We start from the raw sequence: 18,236 nt of genomic DNA, 5'->3' as shown, positions 1-18,236 counted from the left end.
ATGGGGAACAGCACACAGCAGGTGCTGTCTGGCTGGGGCTGTGCTCCCCTCCTCCTCTGGCCCCGTGCTCCTGGCCAGGAGGGGGAGCAGGGTCGGTGTGGGCCCCTGTGGCCATGTCCCACTGGCGTTGCTCATACCATGCTAAAGCCCAGTTGTCCCCATTCTCCTCCCAGTCCTGGAGCAGCCCCAGCATTGCCAGCGTCTTCTGCTGGCTGGTGATGGATGACCCCACCGTCCAGCCCTTGCTTGGGGCAGGCCTGGGCGGAGGTGGCGTGTGATGGATCAGCCTGAGGAAGTATTTTGGAAGGAAAGTTCACATTATATTTCAGGATAATACGCTGTCTCCCTGGCCCCCGCCCTGAATCCCTTTTGTAATCTGGCCCCAGAAGTTCTGGCGGGAGTTAACTAACTGGTGATGGATGGGCTGGCAGGCCGATTAGGCCTGCACCTCCTCTCTCTTAATTAATATAGATGTGGTTTAATTTTGGGACTTAGCAGGCACATTTTGAAAGCTGTGTGGGGCCACAGAGGCCCTTGCCCACTGTGTTTGCTCCCAGAATGGCCTGGTTGCCTGGGTCGAGGCGTCTGGCTGTGTCACCCCATCCTTGCGGAGCTCCCAGCCTCTGCTGACCACCTGCCTGATTATGACCGATCTCTGCCATAGTCCTGCTTTCAGTTACCAGAGTGAGGCGCCGAGGCCACATGGAGAGGCTGCAGCGTGGACGCCTTCTGGGGGAGTCAGGTCCCTAGCCCAGGGGAGGGTAGGGGAAGCCACGCTGAGCAGCAAGTACAATTCCTTTAACCTCTGAACAGCCTCTGTTCTCCTTCCAGCTGTGGGTGTGGATTCCGACCAGCTGCGTGATGATAAGGCGGATGAAATGCTGGTGCCTGTGTAAGAGTGAGAGTACACTGTGCGTGTGAATGTGTGTGTGTGAGTGTGTATGTGAGTTGGTTGCCACTGTATAAGTGTATTCTGGGTGTGAGTACATGTGTGAATGGGTAAGTGTGTGCAGGTGTGTTTGCACTCATGCGTGTGAGTGTGGGGTGTGAATGTGTGTGAGCATTGTGAGCAGGGCATGTTAGTCAACGTTTAACAACCGCTCTCCAAGAAAACAGAAAGTCACGATTTTCAGTTTGCTGGTGTCTGGGGTGTAAATACTCCCAACGTGGCAGCTTTGAGCGTTGTGATGTCACTGAACACGGGGCTGGGAAGGGACTATGTGCCATTGTGTGGCGTTTCAGATGTGATAGATAGTAATAGCCTCTTGAGCGTAGATAATGCTAAAATGAAGCAAAATAATTAGGAAGTGATTAGCTTTGTGTATTTATCAATTTTATTTGTAATATAATTTGTTTAATTATGACTTTATGTAATTTAATTTATAGTGCCGGTGTTTAATAACTGGCTCACAAAATTCCTGAAAATTTAATAGTTGGCTCTCATGGTGTGGTTCAAGCTGGTTCCAGCACACCTCTGTGTGAGCACGAGTGTGCAAGTGAGTGTAAGCAGGTGTGAGCCAGTGTGTGTGAAGGTGTGAGTGAACATGCGTGTGTGAATGTGGGCACGAATGTGAGAGGGTGAACATGAGTCTGTCAGGTGTGAGTGTGAATGTGTGTGTGAGTGAGTGTGTGTGTGCAAGGTGAAGACGGGGAGGCATTCCTGCACATCTAGCATAGGCCTGGAGCTGAGTGGCTGTCTATCCAAGGCGAGTCCCCACCCTTTGCCCCTCCTATGTGTCTGTCCCTTGTCATTGGTTCCCCATCCATGAGCCCTGGCAGGCGTAACCTGGTGGCATCATCCCGTACTCCTTCCTTTCTTTCCTTGTCTGCAGTCAAAGGCCTCCTCTCTATCCCAGTCTCCCACCTGCATTCATGCTCCTCCCTCGGCCGTGGCCTTGGCTTCTGATGACTTCCAGTTCTTTGCCCTTCAGGTCACATCCCTCCTTACAGAACCGTCAAGTGAATTTTAAAAAATCAAACCCTTCTCCCACCCCAGGGTGTAATCACACTGCCCTCTGTGGTCTGCCCTGCCTTGGGCCCCAGCCTCATTTGCACCGCACCCCTGGGACCCTACTCTCTGCAGCATCAAAGAGGGCCCTGGCAATGCCATCAGCACACCCACTGACCCCTGACTGCAGCTCAGCCTGATGCCCAGCTCAGCCCCTTCCCCAGCACTCCCTGAGCAGAGGACTCCTGCCCTCCTTTTGCCTGGCACTACCCACATTTCTGTCTCCTGCGGGCACAGAGAGGTGTTCCCGGGGTGGTGTTTACATATCTCCCCTTCTCTACTGTGAAATCTTCTTGGGCAGCCAGCCACCCCACCTGGCACCCATCTTGCACAGGGAAGTGTGAGGCTATGTGCATGTTGCCCAGGCTTGGGCAAGGCCAGGTTCTGCAGAGGTGACATTTGGAGGCCCCCAGGGAAGGGTGGTGGCACCCGTGGGCCCCTTGCCGTGCTTCACTCCTGGCTCTTCAAAGGCAAGTTCCAGAGGAAACAAATTAAACCCAAGTAAATATCAAAGAGTAATTATGTCAATTAAATATACAAGTAAAAGAACATCTGTCATGAGGTTGGCAGAGCTGTGAAGATGGAGGCTTGCTATGCCAGGGATGGTGAGGAACAGGACGGGGAGGCTGGTGGTGGAGGTAGTGGTGTCACCAGAGAGGCGGCCGTCGTTCCCAGCCCTTCCCATGCCTGGACTCTGTCCCAGGTGCTGTGTGCATCATCCCATTTGCCCCTTACCATGGTCCTACCGCATAGGAGGCGTCACCCTGCCCATTTCACAGAGCCAGCCACTGACACGCAGAGAGCAAGGAGGCGTGCTCAGGCCACAGATGGCACCGTGGATGAGCCCATGTCCTGGTAGCAGGCTGCCTGGCTCCGCCTGTGGGGACACTCAGGCACACATTGGGGCTGCAGGCTGCCTCCGGAGCACTGACTTTGTTGTCCCTTGGTTCTTCTTCTGCCTCAGAGGCTTGACTTGGAGTCGGCAGGAGGAGCTGAGGCCACAGGCCTTGGTCTTGCTGACCCACAGGCCACCCTGATGCCCTGCCTTCTGTCTTGCTGCTTTCTAGCCAGTCCTAGGAATGCCACCGTGGCCATTTTTCTGGGGGCATACCAGGCTCTATGTCCCTCATGGCCAGACAGAGCCATCAGTGGGTCCCCTACGTGGGCCACTGGATTCCAGGAGGCCTTTGATCCCCACGTCCTTGTGGCCTGGAGTACTTTTCCCTCTTGTCTACCCAGAAAAGGTCACCTCATTACATAGGCCCTGGCTCCTGCGCTGAGCTCCCTTTAGGCCCTGGCTCCTGCGCTGAGCTCCCTTTAGGCCCTGGCTCCTGCGCTGAGCTCCCTGCGGGCCCTGGCTCCTGCGCTGAGCTCCCTTTAGGCCCTGGCTCCTGCGCTGAGCTCCCTTTAGGCCCTGGCTCCTGCGCTGAGCTCCCTGCGGGCCCTGGCTCCTGTGCTGAGCTCCCTGCGGGCCCTGGCTCCTGCGCTGAGCTCCCTTTAGGCCCTGGCTCCTGTGCTGAGCTCCCCGTGGTTCCCAGCTCCTGTGCTGAGCTTTGAGCTCTCTGGAGACCTTTCCTCCTGCAGACACCGCCTAGGCAAACGTACTCTTTCCCATGCACTTGCCTTGGGTCCTGGCACATCATTGAGCATTGTTTGCTTGTCTTTCCATTGAGCTCCTTGTCTGATCCATCAGATTCTGATCCATCTTTCTAGCCTCCACAATGGGTGTGGCCAAGTATGGGCACCACACATGTGCTTGGACAAAGCCTGAGTGAGGGTTGTTCATGGGGCCAAATCCATATCCTTGTCACTGAGGAGGTGGGAGGCTGCTGCTGGTCCCAGGATGAGCGAGGAGTGGGGTCTGCAGGTGGTGTGACTAGGTGTCCTCTAGACAGGTCTGCAGATGAAGTACTCAGTTCAGTTGAGGCTGCTGTTTCCAGAAGCGTGGGCTTTTTCTCAGAGTGATTATTTACAGAATTAATGAAGACGCCACATTTCACTTGTAATGTCAGTTATTAATACTGATTGCAAATTAACAGCTGGTAATGGCAGGCACCACATTTTCATCTTCTTGAGATTCTTAAGAGCTAGACTCCAGCACTTGACCAGCGTGCTGCGTGGTCTCTCTGGAGCTCTCTGTGCCTGGCTTGGCCACTCTGGGCTGGGGGAGGGGGCAGCCCTGGCCACCACCATAAGTCTCATGTCTGATGTGGCACCAAGAGCAGAGGCTCTGGTAGTAGATGGACCTGGGATTGAATCCCAGCTCTGTTCTGAGCCCAGACTTATCTGTGCAATGGGCATAAGCTGGCACATCCCTGCTGGTGCTTGAGGTTCAGATGAGCCTCAGCATTTGCACACGACTGGGGTTGCTGACCTCCCTACTTCCCATCCCTGCCCAGGTGCCTCCGGCTGGCTGGCGAATATGGGTAAAAAGCTCTGGCTCTGGCATCAGAAGCCTGGGTTTGAACCCCAGTCCTGCCTCTAACTAGCTGGATGACTTCGGGCCATAGGTCAGGGTGTCCTGGGGATTAAATGAGGCAATACATGCAAGATGTTGGCATACTGCTCCCACAGTCAGACCGTAATAAGCAAGTGCTGTTATGACTGTTCTATTAGCCTTACCATCTGTGACATAGGTCCTGTCCCGCCACAGGTGGGAGGTCATTTATCTGTGGCTTTAACAAAAGTCAAAGTCATTGGCTTTGGAGCCCTCTTGGAAATTCAGATGTGGCTGTTTTGGGTAAACACTGGGAAATCACTTTTCTAGATTTGCTTCTGGCTCTTAAATTAGAGAGAAATCCAGGAAACTAAACAGAACTTTCTTAAAGCATGACTGTGGGTCATTCCTCTTGTCAGCTGTGTGTACTGATGGAGGTACCCAACCTCTTGGGCTTCGGTTTACTCAACTGTAAAATGGGATGGTTATCCTTTCCTCACAGGCTCTGGAGAAGCAGAAAAGAAATGAAGCATGTACGCACCCAGCAGCTCCGGGCTTACCTGCTGGGCCCCAAGGACCTGAAGGCATAGAGTGGCCTCTCGGTGCTGGAGGCCAGTCTCTTGCGGGCGAGCCCGGCAGGGTCTTGCTTCCTCCCTGAGGGGCCTGTTGGCTCAGGAGAGACTCCTGTTAAGAAACAGGCCATTCTGAGTCCTCATCCTAAAAAGATGGCATCGAGAGCTGCAGGACTTTGCAAACCAACCCTACAATCTTGGAAGAACAACTGCTAAAATCAATACCAAATACCTACGAAATGAAAGGTGACAGGAATATAAAACTTTATTTGTGAAAATCCTAAGAATCATTAGCATATTACGGATTCTTTAAGAAAATGATCTCACTCAGTTGACTGAAGGGAATTGCAAATCAAAGGGACTGTTTATTACAATGGGAATGAGGGACTTGCCAGATTAAAAAAGATATATTGAAGGAACCAGAGATTTGAAACATGAAAGACAGTAGCAGATCAACACTTCAGAATTTTATCCAAATACTGGAGTCCAACTTGGAAGAGAAGTTGGTGAAGAATTATTTTATAAACCCATTTTCATCATAACATGTGTAAAATGCAAATTTTGATCATTATGTAAATTAGTTACTTGGTGTAATTTACTTAATTCAAAGCACTTAATGCAGCGTGGTATGTTTTTTCCAAAGTGCCAGAGTAGACGTTTATTTTAAATTGTTTTTAATCTCGATCTTCCAGCCTGATTATTTAACGTGTTTTTCCCTTCTGTTTGTTTTTTAAATTGAAAGGAACTAAGCTTGGGGAGAAATGAACACGTTATGATCAGGTGACACCCTCCATTTCCAGGGCTCCAGGCAGGGGGTGTGGGTAGGGATCACCCCTATGTCTGAAATGACATGTGTGTGCACATAACATGTGTGCAGATGTGCTCACGAGGAATTATCTAGACAACCCATTCCCCTTTCTGGAATCTGCTCTCATAGGCTTTCCTGGCTGGTTCTGAAACCTGTTGGAGCAGATGGCTCCTGGATATTATGGGCCTCTATTATGGGCAGAAATTTGTTCTCTTTCTCAGAGTTTTCAATGACACACCTTCCCCTTTGGTCACTTTACAATTTTGGAATTTCCATTATCACTAAAGGGAGAACTGACCTTTTTAGTCTTCTATTGTGTCATCCGATTGTCAGGATGGCACCTCCCTTCTTGATGAGCCTCTAGAACAAGCGGGATGATTTGTTCATTGGGAACCCTTTTGGGAGTGTTCTCAGTGCTGATGAGAATGTTGGAAGGGTGCTGACAGCCACTGAACGTGTTTTGCACTGTGCCAGTAGTGATGTATAGTAGTGATGATAGAATCCCTTTCTGCAGGATTGCAGCGCTCCCACGAGGAAGCTGGGGTTAGCTCTATTTTGCAGATGAAGAAATGGACTCAGAGAGTCCCAAGGTCATTGGCTGCTGAGGGTGGGATTCAAACCCAGGCCTGCGCTTACTCTGTGCTCCCGGGGGCATGTGGCCAGTGGGGCTGCTGTGTGCCCCTCCCTAAGCCGCATCCCAGGTCACCACAGGGGAGGGTGATTTATTATTACTCAGGTATTCTGATCAGCAAGGCCAGCATAGCAGAAGAGCACTGCCACTGAAAAAATAGTTTGTTACTCACAGTTCCCAGGAGGATGGGGAGCACCACACCATGGGGACCACCTGGGGAAGCCCCAGGGTTGGTCAGCAGGCAGAGAGAGAGGGAAACTATGGGCAAGAGCCTCTACTGTGGTTTCTGCTGCAAAGCATGCAGGCGAGGCAGGGTAAGCAGGTTTAGGATTGGCCAGTTTGAATCATTTCAGTGCTCTCTGGGGCATAGGGTCTCCTAAGTCATCTGGTACTTGGCCCTAGGGAGATTAGAGCAGGTGAATAGTGGCCCAAAGTGTGAGAGTTGACAGAGGAGATTGATCGGATGTGGACTCTAGAGTGGTTGGTTCGTGTATGAAAGAGGTGCTCTGTGGTGAATTGTTTGCTCTCTTTAGGAGTTGGCTAACTCTGCAGGGGCAAGGCCCCAGATGTCAAAGCATCAGAACACAGAAAATGAAAGATGTGGTTAATACAGAGAGCAGGGATTTTGGAGGGATTAGAGATGGAATGTCCCTCTGGAATTCCCAAGGCCAGTTTGGCCATGACTGTTGTCCAGTGACTAGGCCAGGGAAAGCCTCCCTCCCAGATGGACCCTCAGCAAAATGACATAGAGTGGTGGCACGGTGCCCCCAAGGAAGGTAGGGTACCACCAGAGGGTCTTCCCAATTACCTGAAGCCAGCCCCCACCTGGGCCCTGTGGGCGTTCGCTCTGGGTGACCTTGTCACCCCACAACGGACAGGCCTGCTGCCTGTTTTACTGCGAGCTTGCCGGATGTGCCACTCCTGCCCATCTCTGCTCCTCTGTTCGCTGAACTCTGGTAGGACTTCCTTGTGCCCACCTGCCTCCCATAGAGATGTGCCTTATCACACCTGCGTGGATTGACTGCAACGAGTTAATCCATCTGTGAAATGCAGCCTGCAAATGGAACACATTCTGGCACATACGAGATGCTCAGTAAATGGCAGAGGGGAGCCTCTCTCTGCTCCAGGCTCAGTCTTACCAGTAGGCCTGAGCTCCTTGAGGACAGGGCTATGAAGTGTTAAAATTCTGCTGCTCTGTGCACAGCCTAGGGCCTGGCCCAGAACAGTGCTCTGGAAATATCGGAAATATCAGAGGACGGAAGGAAAAAAGGATGGAAGGCAGGAAGGGATAAAAAGAGGAAGGGAGATGCAGAGCTGAGCAGCCCAGGTTGGCAGGTGAGGCACCAAATGGGTTCTGAGCAGAGGGAAGGGTATTACTATTGACTGGAACCACGTGATCTCTTTTGCGATCTCTTTTCTTGGAAATGATTGGCGGCTTCCTCACCTGCAGACCCAGCCGCCATCACACACCGGTTCTGTAGCTGTTCTGTGCTTGTGGCAAACATCGTGGCATTTTGAGTTAGTGGTGGGGAGGGGAGTGGGCAATAAAGGAAGAGGGGAGCCTAGGCAGAGTTCTTGGGAATGAACTTGAATTTGGGTAAACAACATCTAGGAGGAAATTCAAAACATCTCTTTGGGGGCCAGATAAGAGAAATTTCCAAAAAGTCCATTGCATCCAAGTTGTGTCTCAGATTTTGGAAAATCAGCCAATAATTCCCAAACACTTGTAACCGTGAGCTCCGACTGGGTGTGAGGCGGCAGATTTCATACATACATAGTGTATGCATGTATGACAGAGGCTAAAATCTTCATCAGTACTCTTTGGTCTGGGACCTGGTTTGGAAATGGAAAATAGTAGAGGAAGCAATTTGAAATGTGTTCTTTCGTTTCAGTTACTTTTCCGAAAGAATGTATTTAAAATACCCAGCGACTATCTGATTTTTTTTCAGAAGGAGCAGTGGGAAAGTCACAGGTATGACCTTAGATTTTGGAAAAAAACTTTTGCCCAATTCCAATTCCTTGCAGTAGGACTTTGCCACCATCAGGTATGTGACCGTGGTGTGGTTGCTGGAATTACACTGTGCTTCAGACTGGTTCTTAATATGGTTCAGTTTGATTCCACAAACTTTTACTGCCCCCGACTCTGTGTTAGGCCTTGGGTGGGGGTGGGGTGGGGTGGAGAAATCAGAGAGACTTAGTTCCTGCTTCTCAGGTCCTCGAGTTATGAAGCTCGAGGAGGCATGGATTCTGACTCTGGCTCAGGGATGGCTTCTGAGGAGAGGTGTGATTTCATCTGGGTCTAGATGGAGAGGTTGGGCTCTGCAAATTTCAAATTGGGAGCATCCAGTGGAGAGTATGCAATGGGGTTTGTGTGTGTGTGTGTGTGTGTGTGTGTGTGTGTGTGTGTGTGTGTGTGTGTAATGTCCAGGGGAGGGCAAAGAGTTTCTTTTTCTGAAGCTTGGGTGTATGGTTTGCGGTGGTGATGGAAGTAGGTGATGGCGACACAAAAACAGAAAAAGCTACTGGGATCAGAGATTCTCTTACATACCAGGCTAAGATGTGTGGAGTTTATTTATGTACAATAATAAAGTCTCTAGAAGGCTTGTTTGTGATTGATGGATGCTTTTGAGGATATTAATTTCTTGGCAATTTTAAAATAAACTTGTGTTTTTCATGGAAGGTTTTAGAGGAGGGCTATATATGAGCAGACATGAACTTAGAAAGCATCTTGGCTGAATGCATAGGAGAGGTGGACCCCAGGGTCAGGGGGCCCTGGTAGGAGGCTGGTGCAGAAGGCCCAGCGAGGAATTGATGGTGCCGGAACCTGGGAGGGGATCATGGCGATGGGCTCGAGTGATGTTGGAGGAGAGCCCTTGGCCAGTTCTTCTGAGCCTGACTGATGGAATGGGCAGCAGGAAGGATCCCCGGGATTAGCTGGGAATGTGACCAGGAGTGTGTGAGGGGAGGGGATTGGGAAGTAGGTGGGAGCAGAAGGAGCACATTGTTTCTGGCAGCCAAGGGAGGAGAGGGCTTCAGCGATGGGTGGTTACAGGCTAGGTGCTCTGGAGACACATGAAAGACAAAGAGAGAGGAAGATCTCCTGTCTTTTGCGGGAGCTGTGGCACAGCGTGACGTGGGTGGTCATAGGAATGGACCTGCCTGTGTTCTCTGAGCTGCCTCCTTTCCTGGGGAGCAGGACACCGCTCCCTAGTCCTGTGAGTGACTGATGCTGTTTTCCGTGGTCCTTGCCTCCCCTCACTGCCTCGGAAAGCCATGGGACCTTTGCCTTCTCCTGCCCTTCCTGGAATGGGGCCCGGTGTGGCTCCATCAGTTCCCTCCCCAGTGGAGGTGGGTCTGGTTGGAGAGCTACACGAGCATGGTGGACTGGGCCGGCCAGTCTGCACAGGGGAGGCCCTGGGCCGAAATCCACAACTCCGTGGGGACCAAGGTGGCTACTGGGGTGCCCACTCTGCAGCCTATGGGAACAGCCCCAGCTCTGCCCCTAATCTACCTTCTTGGAGAGTTCTCCCTTCCTGGGGGACAGCAGTGGATAGCTGGCTTTCTTGGGGGAGAGAGTAGGGTGGCATTGCAAACTCAGTCTCCTATAAGAAAAAAAGGACTTTGTTGGAGAAGCAGGCTTCGTTGGCCCCATTCCTGGGGAATGGCCTGGAGGTTTACAAAGTTATTTGTGGCATTATGCTCTCAACTGTTATTCTGACCCTGGCCTTCCCTAAGTGCAGCTGAATAAGAGCTTCAGAGGCCGTGAGCTGACCTTTTCAGCCCGGTGGGAGCAGGCGGCTGTAGCCAGGGCCAGTGGCCCATCAGGAGTCTTGCTTTCAGCCTGCGTCACGTTTTGTAGGTGTGAGGATCCAGCGCTGACAGGAAGCTTAAACTCTCCCTGATGCTCCGTCAGGGGCTGCCCCACAAGAAGGCAGAAATGCAGCAGCCGAGGACGTGCAGGGGCTCTGAGGGCTTGTGTTCTCCATGTGGGTCCCCAGACAGTTGTTAACCCCTCCCCACCCCGGCACCTCCTGTGCCCTAGGTAATGAAATAGCCCTTTGGGTTGAGATGGTTTGGGGCTGGGGGTCCACAGGGAAGGGACTGAGGGGACTTCTCCCCCAGCCTGAGAGGACCAGCCATGCTGGTGTGATGCGTGAGGTCCCTGGAGCCCTACCAGACTTGTGGGGCCATGGGCACGCACAGAGAAGGGCCAGAGCCCTCCTTGAGCACGTGCTCACGTAAATGTGCAGAAAGCACTCCTGTACAGACATGGCCAGTCTCTGCCACTGCAAAGACTCGAAATGGTCTTGGAAGGCACTGGAAGAGGAGTGGGAGCTAGTAGAGGGTATGTCTCAGGGTGCCACCTTCCTGTGTGTCCCAGGAGGCTCTCACTGTCCTGTCCCCTGTGCTCAGGTGTAGGTCAGAGCCCGGGTCATGGGGAGTGAGGATTGTTGGTGCCCAGCCTAAGGGATAGAGTGCAGAAGCCCCCAGTGTTTGCCTTGACTGGCTCCCACTCAGCCCCATCTGGCCAGCGGCATGGGGACTGTATAATGCATCTGATGAACTTGGTCTGTCAGTTAGGTACTGCTTAGAAACAAACCATCCCCAACTTAGTGGCTCAGAACAATCGTCATTTATTATTATTTATGAATCTGTAGATCCGTTGGGCAGTTCCACTCTGGACTCACTTGTGCACCTGAATTCAGCTGGCATGTGGCTGGGGGGGCTGCCAGGGGTCGACCTGATTTTTCGTAATGTGTATCCATATCCTGCCAGCAGGCTGGTCCGGCAGTGTCCTCATCGTGGTGGCAGGGCCCAAGTGCAGAGACAGAAATGTGTAAACATTTATTCAAACCTCTGCTTATGCCAAGTTATAACTGTCTTGTGAAACAAAGCAGGTTGTGTGGCTGAACTCACAGTGGGAGCTGGAAGGGTCTTCAAAGTGACAGGTTAAGAGGTAGAAAGAAGAAGGCCATTACTAGGGGGCTTGAATGCAGCCAATCGCCCATATGTGGGGACATCATTTACACCGTGCTGGTTAAAGACAGTTTCACAGGTAGTGCCATGCAGTAGAATTTTCTGTGATGATCCATCATGTATGACCTATATCTGTGCTGTCTAACACGGTAGCCGCCAGCCCTGCATGGCTACTGAGTGTTTGAAATGCGGCTAGTGTGACCGAAGAACTGAAAGTGTGATTTTATGTAATTTTAATGAATTTAAGTTTAAGTTTGAATAGCCCCATGTGCCTCATGGCTGCTGTATTGGACAGCCTAGATCGAGGGTGATACCGGCCTGTGCACAGCTGGACAGCTGTTGCCTGCTCAGCACAGGAGCTGGTTTGGGCATTGGTGTCTGCTCAGTGCTGGGATGTTCAAACTCAGAATTGGCAGGTGTGAGTTGTGCTGTGCTCAGGAATGGGAGGGGCTGGGCTTGACACCAGCCCTGAATTTTTCTAGTTGGGGGTCCCCTCCCCCTGTTGCACTTCTGCTCCTTGAGGCATCTCTGCAGGTTTGCCCTGCCATTCCCTGATTGGTGAAGAAGCACCAAAGAACCTCTTCAAAATTTCTTTTGAGAGGCTTTGGGGCTGCAGATCTCCAGGGGCCAAACAGGCTGATGGGGACTGCCCGGCCTCTCTGGGAATCCGAGGGGTGTTGACAGCCTGCGACCTGTGTGTTGGGAGCCCTCGGTGCTGGGACAGGAGTAAGGCATTGTGTGGTCCTCTCTCGGTCACCTTTCCTCACTAGGTGAGGAGGGCCCATCCTGCTACCTGGCGCCTTCTTTCTGCCTGCCTTGGTGGGCAGAGCAGCACTGAGGTCCCCGTGCTTTGCAAGGCAAGTAGCTCTGGGCACCTGTCTGTGATCCAGGGGCCAGACTGCTGATGGACACAATTGGCTGGACTGGAATACAGGTTCCACTGGCTTGAATATCAGTCACGCATTTGCCATCTCTAGGTGGGCTCTCATTTGGGCACTGCTGTGCCCTCCCCACGGGCCATACGGAGGTGATCTCTCTGTGCTTCCCAGGCACAGGCCCCTAAGGCACAAGCAGGTGGTATCTTCAAACATTGTGGGTCTTCACAATCCTATGAAAATGGTAGTCGGTGACTTTCGTCCCCAGTTTACAGATGACCAAAACGAGGCACAAAGTGCATGGGTTATTTGCCCGAGTGTTTAAGGAATGATAGTAAACGCTAAGTGTATGAGTCCATGGCAGGTATTTAGACCCTACTCCAGAGCTTCCCCTTGTGGTCGGGTGTAGGGACCCCCTGCATAGACCCCCCCAGCACTCCAATCATGACCACCATGGAATCCTGCTCTCCTCCCTGGCACTGTGTGTTTCTCCATCACCACTCTTGTCACGATCAGCTGGGACTATACTTATTCGTGAGCCTGTCCTCTGGCAAGACAGGCAACCCAGGGACCATGCAGCAGCTCGCACGGAGCCTGGCACATGTGGAACTCTGGAAATTTATGGAATGGGCATGAAGTGGAAGTTTGGGAGAGGACCTGGTTGGGAAAAACATCTGGCTGAATTAACACTGTCTACTTTGAATTTGATTCTTGGGCTAGGGCGTGCCTGTGGCAGCCCCTGGGTATCCCAGGCACTGGGAGAATGCAGCTTGTGTGATCTGGGCAGGCCCAGAGTATCCCTGAGAGGGAGTGGCTCAGGTGTGGGTCTTGTTTTTTGGAGCTGGAATGCAGATATGGGCCAGATGAAGGAAACATCCCAAGCTATGAAAAAGTGCTTATGGGTTGAAACTTTGGGTTGCAAGTGACAGAAATCCAACTCAACTTGGCTTAGTAAGAAAAAGTATTCTTTGGCTCATGGAACTGAAAAATCCAGGAGAAACAGGCTTCAGACATAGATGAACCCAGAGGCTTACATAACATCCTCAGGTCCAGGTCTCAGGCTGGGAACTGCTTGCCTCATTGTTGGCTCCATTCTTGGGCAGGTCTCCCTTTGGGGAAGCCAGATGGCTTATGGAGGGCTGCTGCTGAGAGATTTGGGCTCTGGTTAAAAAACATATTTAGCCTCCTTAGCTCACAACACTAGGTTTGTACTAATATGCGATATGATCGGGCTCCAGGCTCCTTCTGGACACCCGTCCCCTGGTAATTGATTCCAGCTTCCCCAAGCCCTCTCCCACCCTGGGCTTGCACCCTGTCCTCTTGGCGACTATGGGGGAAGGAGCAGGCCTGTCTCCCAGGTGCTGGGATGGCACTCAGTGCATTGTCTTGGACCATCTGCTCACTCCTGAACTAGTCAGGATGTGACATTCTGGTTGGACTTAGGGTGAATTACCTGGCTGGAAAGAGAGTAGAGGAGTGTTTCATCCAGGAAAATCAGGTCCTGAGAACAAGACAGGATCCCAAGACTCAGGGCTGGGGTGTGAGGACATAGGCTGTTCAGTCAAAGGACAGGGGCCGAGGCTGGGCCTGCTCCAGGCAGGGCAGTCAGTGGCCTTAGATAGCCGCTGAGGGTCGAGGAGCCTCGGCCATAGGCAGTGGAGGAAGGTGGGGGACCAGGGAGCAGGACAGGGACCACCAGCACATGTAGCCATGAGGCCAGAACTGCCAGAACTTTCACTGCCTTCGGGTGAAAATAAGAGAGAGAGAAAGGGAGCTCATCACGAGGCCACTGTCTGGCCATAGGACCTGTTGAGTGGCAGAAAACGCTCCCCACAGTGGGAGACACCCGCGGTTGGGTGCTGGTGAGGGCAGTTGGGACTAAATCAGTGTCTTCCAGCCTCCATTCAGTGGACCACTGAGATAGACTTGAGCCCTGGCTTTGGGTGGTGGTCTGTACTGGGTGGGGAGTGTTGGAGTTCCACCCTCCACCGTCCTTTTCCCCTTAAAGATGGTTCTCTCCTCCTCTTCTCCCACTGCTCAGATATCCGTGGGCTCCAGAGCTTTCTGGACCAGGCCTCGCGGCTGGGCCTTGACGTCTCTTTACAAAAGGTGGACAAGAACATCAGCCACGTGTTCACTAGCCTCTTCACCACGATGAAGACTGAGGAGCTGAACCGCTACCGGGACACACTGCGCCGTGCCATTCTGCTGCTCAGCCCACAGGGGGCGCACTCTTTCATCAACGAGGTAGGTGGTGGGGCCTGTGGCCACAGGACTGGCTACCCAGAACTCCACGCGGGTGGCTCAGATGGACTGCAAGCACAGTCTACTCGTCATGCATGGCCGACACTGATGTGGGGACCCCTGGGGGACACCGAGCACAACTTGGCTCCTGATTGGCCCTCAGCAGGTGACCCGAGACCTGCCCAGATGCTGAGAGGTTGGGGGCTACTAGAGGGAAGCCTGTGTACAAGTCACTGCCAGAGATTTCTGAGGCAAAACTCAGGCTGGTTTTTTTTTTTTTTTTCCTTTTAATTTTCTTCTCTTTGTTGACAGGTGTAATCCTCTAGGGATAAAATAAATTTCCAGCTCTCTGTAGAGGTGGGCAGCTCTGCCTGGGGATTTGTTAGCACTTGGAAGAGGTGTTGGTTGCATATCACCAAATGATACTACATGGTGCATCGGCTTGTTTTTTTTGGTGCATGGGCTAATCAGTGATTTAAAAAACAAAACAAAACACCTGTTTGAGGGGTTAGGCCCTTCTGATGAAGACAGGCCCACCTGGTTTAACAAATAATTCATTAGTTTCAGAACAGACAACTGGAAATACTCTGTGAGCTGGCGGATTGGTGCCAGTCCTGGTGGTCTAATGGCAGAGGTTACAAGGTGGAGTTGGCAGGTTTCTCTCTGGCCTGGGTTAGTTTCAGGGGGTGTGGTGTGCCTGGAAGCAGGGATGGGCTGAAGGGGGCACAGGGTGGCCGAATGCTCCCTGCGGTTTCCCCTCCAATCTCTCACCTGGTTGGTCCACTCTGAATGAAAGTAAAACGAAGTGAAAGGCAGAATTATACTAATTTCATAAGAAAGCAAAGTAATAAGCTTGCTTATTCTGCTTTCCCGTCTAATTAATTATTACTCAAAATGCTGCCTCATGCATCAGGAACCAGCACGAAGCCCAGTGCTGGAGAACTTCAAATTCGGAATGCTTAATTTGGTGCAATTGGCCGGCAGCCCTGATGCTCTCAGCTAATCAGGCTCTGGATACAGCGGTGGTCAGCCAGGCTGTGATGCCCTGTCGGCACTCGGCATTTTCACAGGAACATGTTTTCCTGTAGGCAGGGATTCAGGCCAGTCATGGGCAGCCCTGGATTAGCAGCCCTAATATGTCCAGGCTTTCCCAGAATGTTCCCCGCAGTGTCTGCTCATAGGAAAGCTTTTCTCCTTGTTAAATTCCCTAGCCGGAATCAGCTCCAGTGATGGTGTCTGCTAATTCTGCTGCCAGCCTCCTCCCTCTCTTTTCTCACCAATCCCTTGCCTCCTCTCCTTGCTTCCTGTCTTCCTTGCCCCTGATCTGCCGTTAAGCCTAGAACTGGGAAGAATATTGGTTTCTGAGTTACACAGATTTGGGGTCAAGCCCCCCACTTATTATTATGTGGCCCTAGGTAATTTGCTTCACCTTCATAACCTCAATTTCTTCATCTATCAAGTAAGAATGAAGGAGATGACAGATACGATAAAGCATTTGGCACGTTGCTTCTCAAGAAGCATCCGTTCTCTTTTCACGGTACACGTTCATCATTTCCCTTCCTGAGAATTCAGCCCTTCCCCTCTTCCTAGGCCCTTCAAGGATTTAACGCAGAACCAAGAATGGCCTAAGGATATTATTTCCGAGTGGTTAATTATGCAAACTCCTGCAGTATTGGATAAGCTTGGCTTGGCTTTGGCTGGTTGCCCTCTCTTTCCCCTAGATTGTGTTTGCAAAATCTTTGCTTTCCTGGATGCTACAGAGCTGGGGATGCCCCTGCAGTGGCCTCTCGGGAAAGAATGACAAGCCCCTGGGAGTAGTGGCCGGAGACTGTGGGGAAGAATGGCATCTGGGCTTCATTGCCTTCAGCTCTAGCTAGTCAGAGTCTTGGTCTCTGGTCCCATCGGGAGTGGGGGGCACCATCATGTCTGGGATGCCCACCAGAGGCCTGACCCTTTGTGTGCCTCCTCTAATCCTCTTGCCTCACAAATGAAGCAACTGAAGATGAAAGAGTTAAAGGACTTGATTAAGGTCATGCAGGTAGCCACCAGGGGATTAGAGTACACATCCAGATTGGACCCATTCCAGAGCCTTCTCTGCCATGTTGCAGGGATGACACAGAAAGTACATGGTATTTCAGTGACTGCTGTGGGTAAAACATGGCCGTGCTGGCTTCATGGAGGAAGGTATGGTTCCAGGGTCTGGCAGAGGTTTGTAGGGCGCTTCTGCTGAAAAAATTTTAGTGCATCTAGGTATGGTGCATTGGTAGGGGAAGGGAGCTGGACTCTGGAGGTGAACATGACCTGTATTACCTGTATGGCTGGCTAGACCAGCAGGTCCCCTAGAGAGACCTGGGGATGTCGTCCCCGCAAGAAACCGGCTTTGCTTGAATCTTTTACATTTTGCTACATGGAATTGTTGGGAAAACTGGCACTTATACTGTCATTAGTGATAAATTCTGCATGACACAGACCTGGCTGCCCAGGACCCTCCCGGCTGTCAGTGTGCTGCGTTGGGAGCCTCCGTTCCTCCGAACATCCAGGGCACATCCATTCACTGTGGGGGGCTTGGCCTGGGGGCCCTGTGCACCACCAGCTTCTCTGTGATCCCATTTTATGGGACAGCACTCTGGTCTCTTGGCCCCAGTCCTGGAGCCCATCGTGGGGCTGCTCTTGGGGGCTGCTGAGGGCACAGGCCATGGAGGGAGCTCTTCCTCCAGTAGGAATGCTGCTCTGCTCTGGGCTCAGTGTTGGAGCTCTGTGAGTGAGGGCCGGGGGTGCTTTACAATCACCCCCTAACTGGGAAGTGAGTGAGACTCTTTCTATCCTCAGCTGGGCCTCGATTCTTCTCTGACTGCTGGCTGCTAAGCGGGGCTTCAGTGGGCATGAAAATCACCCCTGATGCTATCCTCATGCAGCCTGTCAGCCTGAACCACCAGCCAGGCGATGTGGGAATGTGGGTGTCCTCTCCTCCCTGTAGGGCCATGGAAGTCCTTAAGTGACCATGGTGACAGCTGCTGGGAGGCCTGAGGGCAGAGGCTGTACTCCTGGGACTCCTGCCTGTGGCTGCTGGAACCTTCTCCCTTCTGCTCAGGGATTCCTTCTTGCATTTCTCCAGCATTTAACAAGCTGAGTGCTGTGCCAAGTTTTGTGCTGGACACTAAAGCTATTGTCCTTGCTCTCATGGTGCTCCCAGCTTGGTGGGGAGCACAAAGGTGTAAACAGACCCTTTTTCCTATAAAAGCAGAGGTGTGGACCAGCTCCTGTGAGAGCACTGAGGATGGAGTGATGCCCTCTGGACAGGGAGAAATAGGGACGGCCAGAGGGTCAGTGATGCTTCCTGGAGTAGGTGACACTGTGGGTGGGTCTACAGGAATGAACTTTCATGAACTCCATAGCTAAGGTGGGCCTGCAGGGAGAGGGGTCAGAGAGCCCCATTGTATCCAGGGACTTGTGTGTCATGTGGTTGCAGCAGTGGGCAGGAGGGGTGGGGAGTGGCTGAAGCTGAGGCTGGGATGTGAATAGAGAGGGGGTCCCTACTCCAGAGCAGGGAATCCAGGACTGGCTTGTTCTTGGGGTCCTTTTCAGGGTCTTTGAGGTTGATGGCCTACAGAGCATTCCATAACCACAGCCCCAGGGCTGTTGGGAGGTATGTATGTCTTACTGTTCTTTCTTCTCCAGGTCAGG

General features: G+C 52.0%; 1 protein-coding gene across 1 annotated transcript in view; it reads left to right on the top strand.

Annotated features, from left to right (window-relative positions):
• GRID1 (glutamate ionotropic receptor delta type subunit 1) overlaps positions 1 to 18,236 on the top strand; it is a 702,359-nt gene that overhangs the window by 206,401 nt on the left and 477,722 nt on the right. The window contains exon 4 of the mRNA XM_074339722.2: positions 14,350 to 14,555. Within this exon, the coding sequence (XP_074195823.2) occupies positions 14,350 to 14,555 (206 nt within the window). The remainder of the gene's footprint in view (positions 1 to 14,349; positions 14,556 to 18,236) is intronic.

Source organism: Rhinolophus sinicus, chromosome 15, assembly GCF_057876585.1.
Source record: "Rhinolophus sinicus isolate RSI-liver-muscle chromosome 15, RSI-T2T, whole genome shotgun sequence".
Taxonomy (NCBI): domain Eukaryota; kingdom Metazoa; phylum Chordata; class Mammalia; order Chiroptera; family Rhinolophidae; genus Rhinolophus; species Rhinolophus sinicus.
The sequence above is the reverse complement of the archived record's forward strand: the minus strand, read 5'-3'. Positions and strand labels throughout refer to the sequence as shown.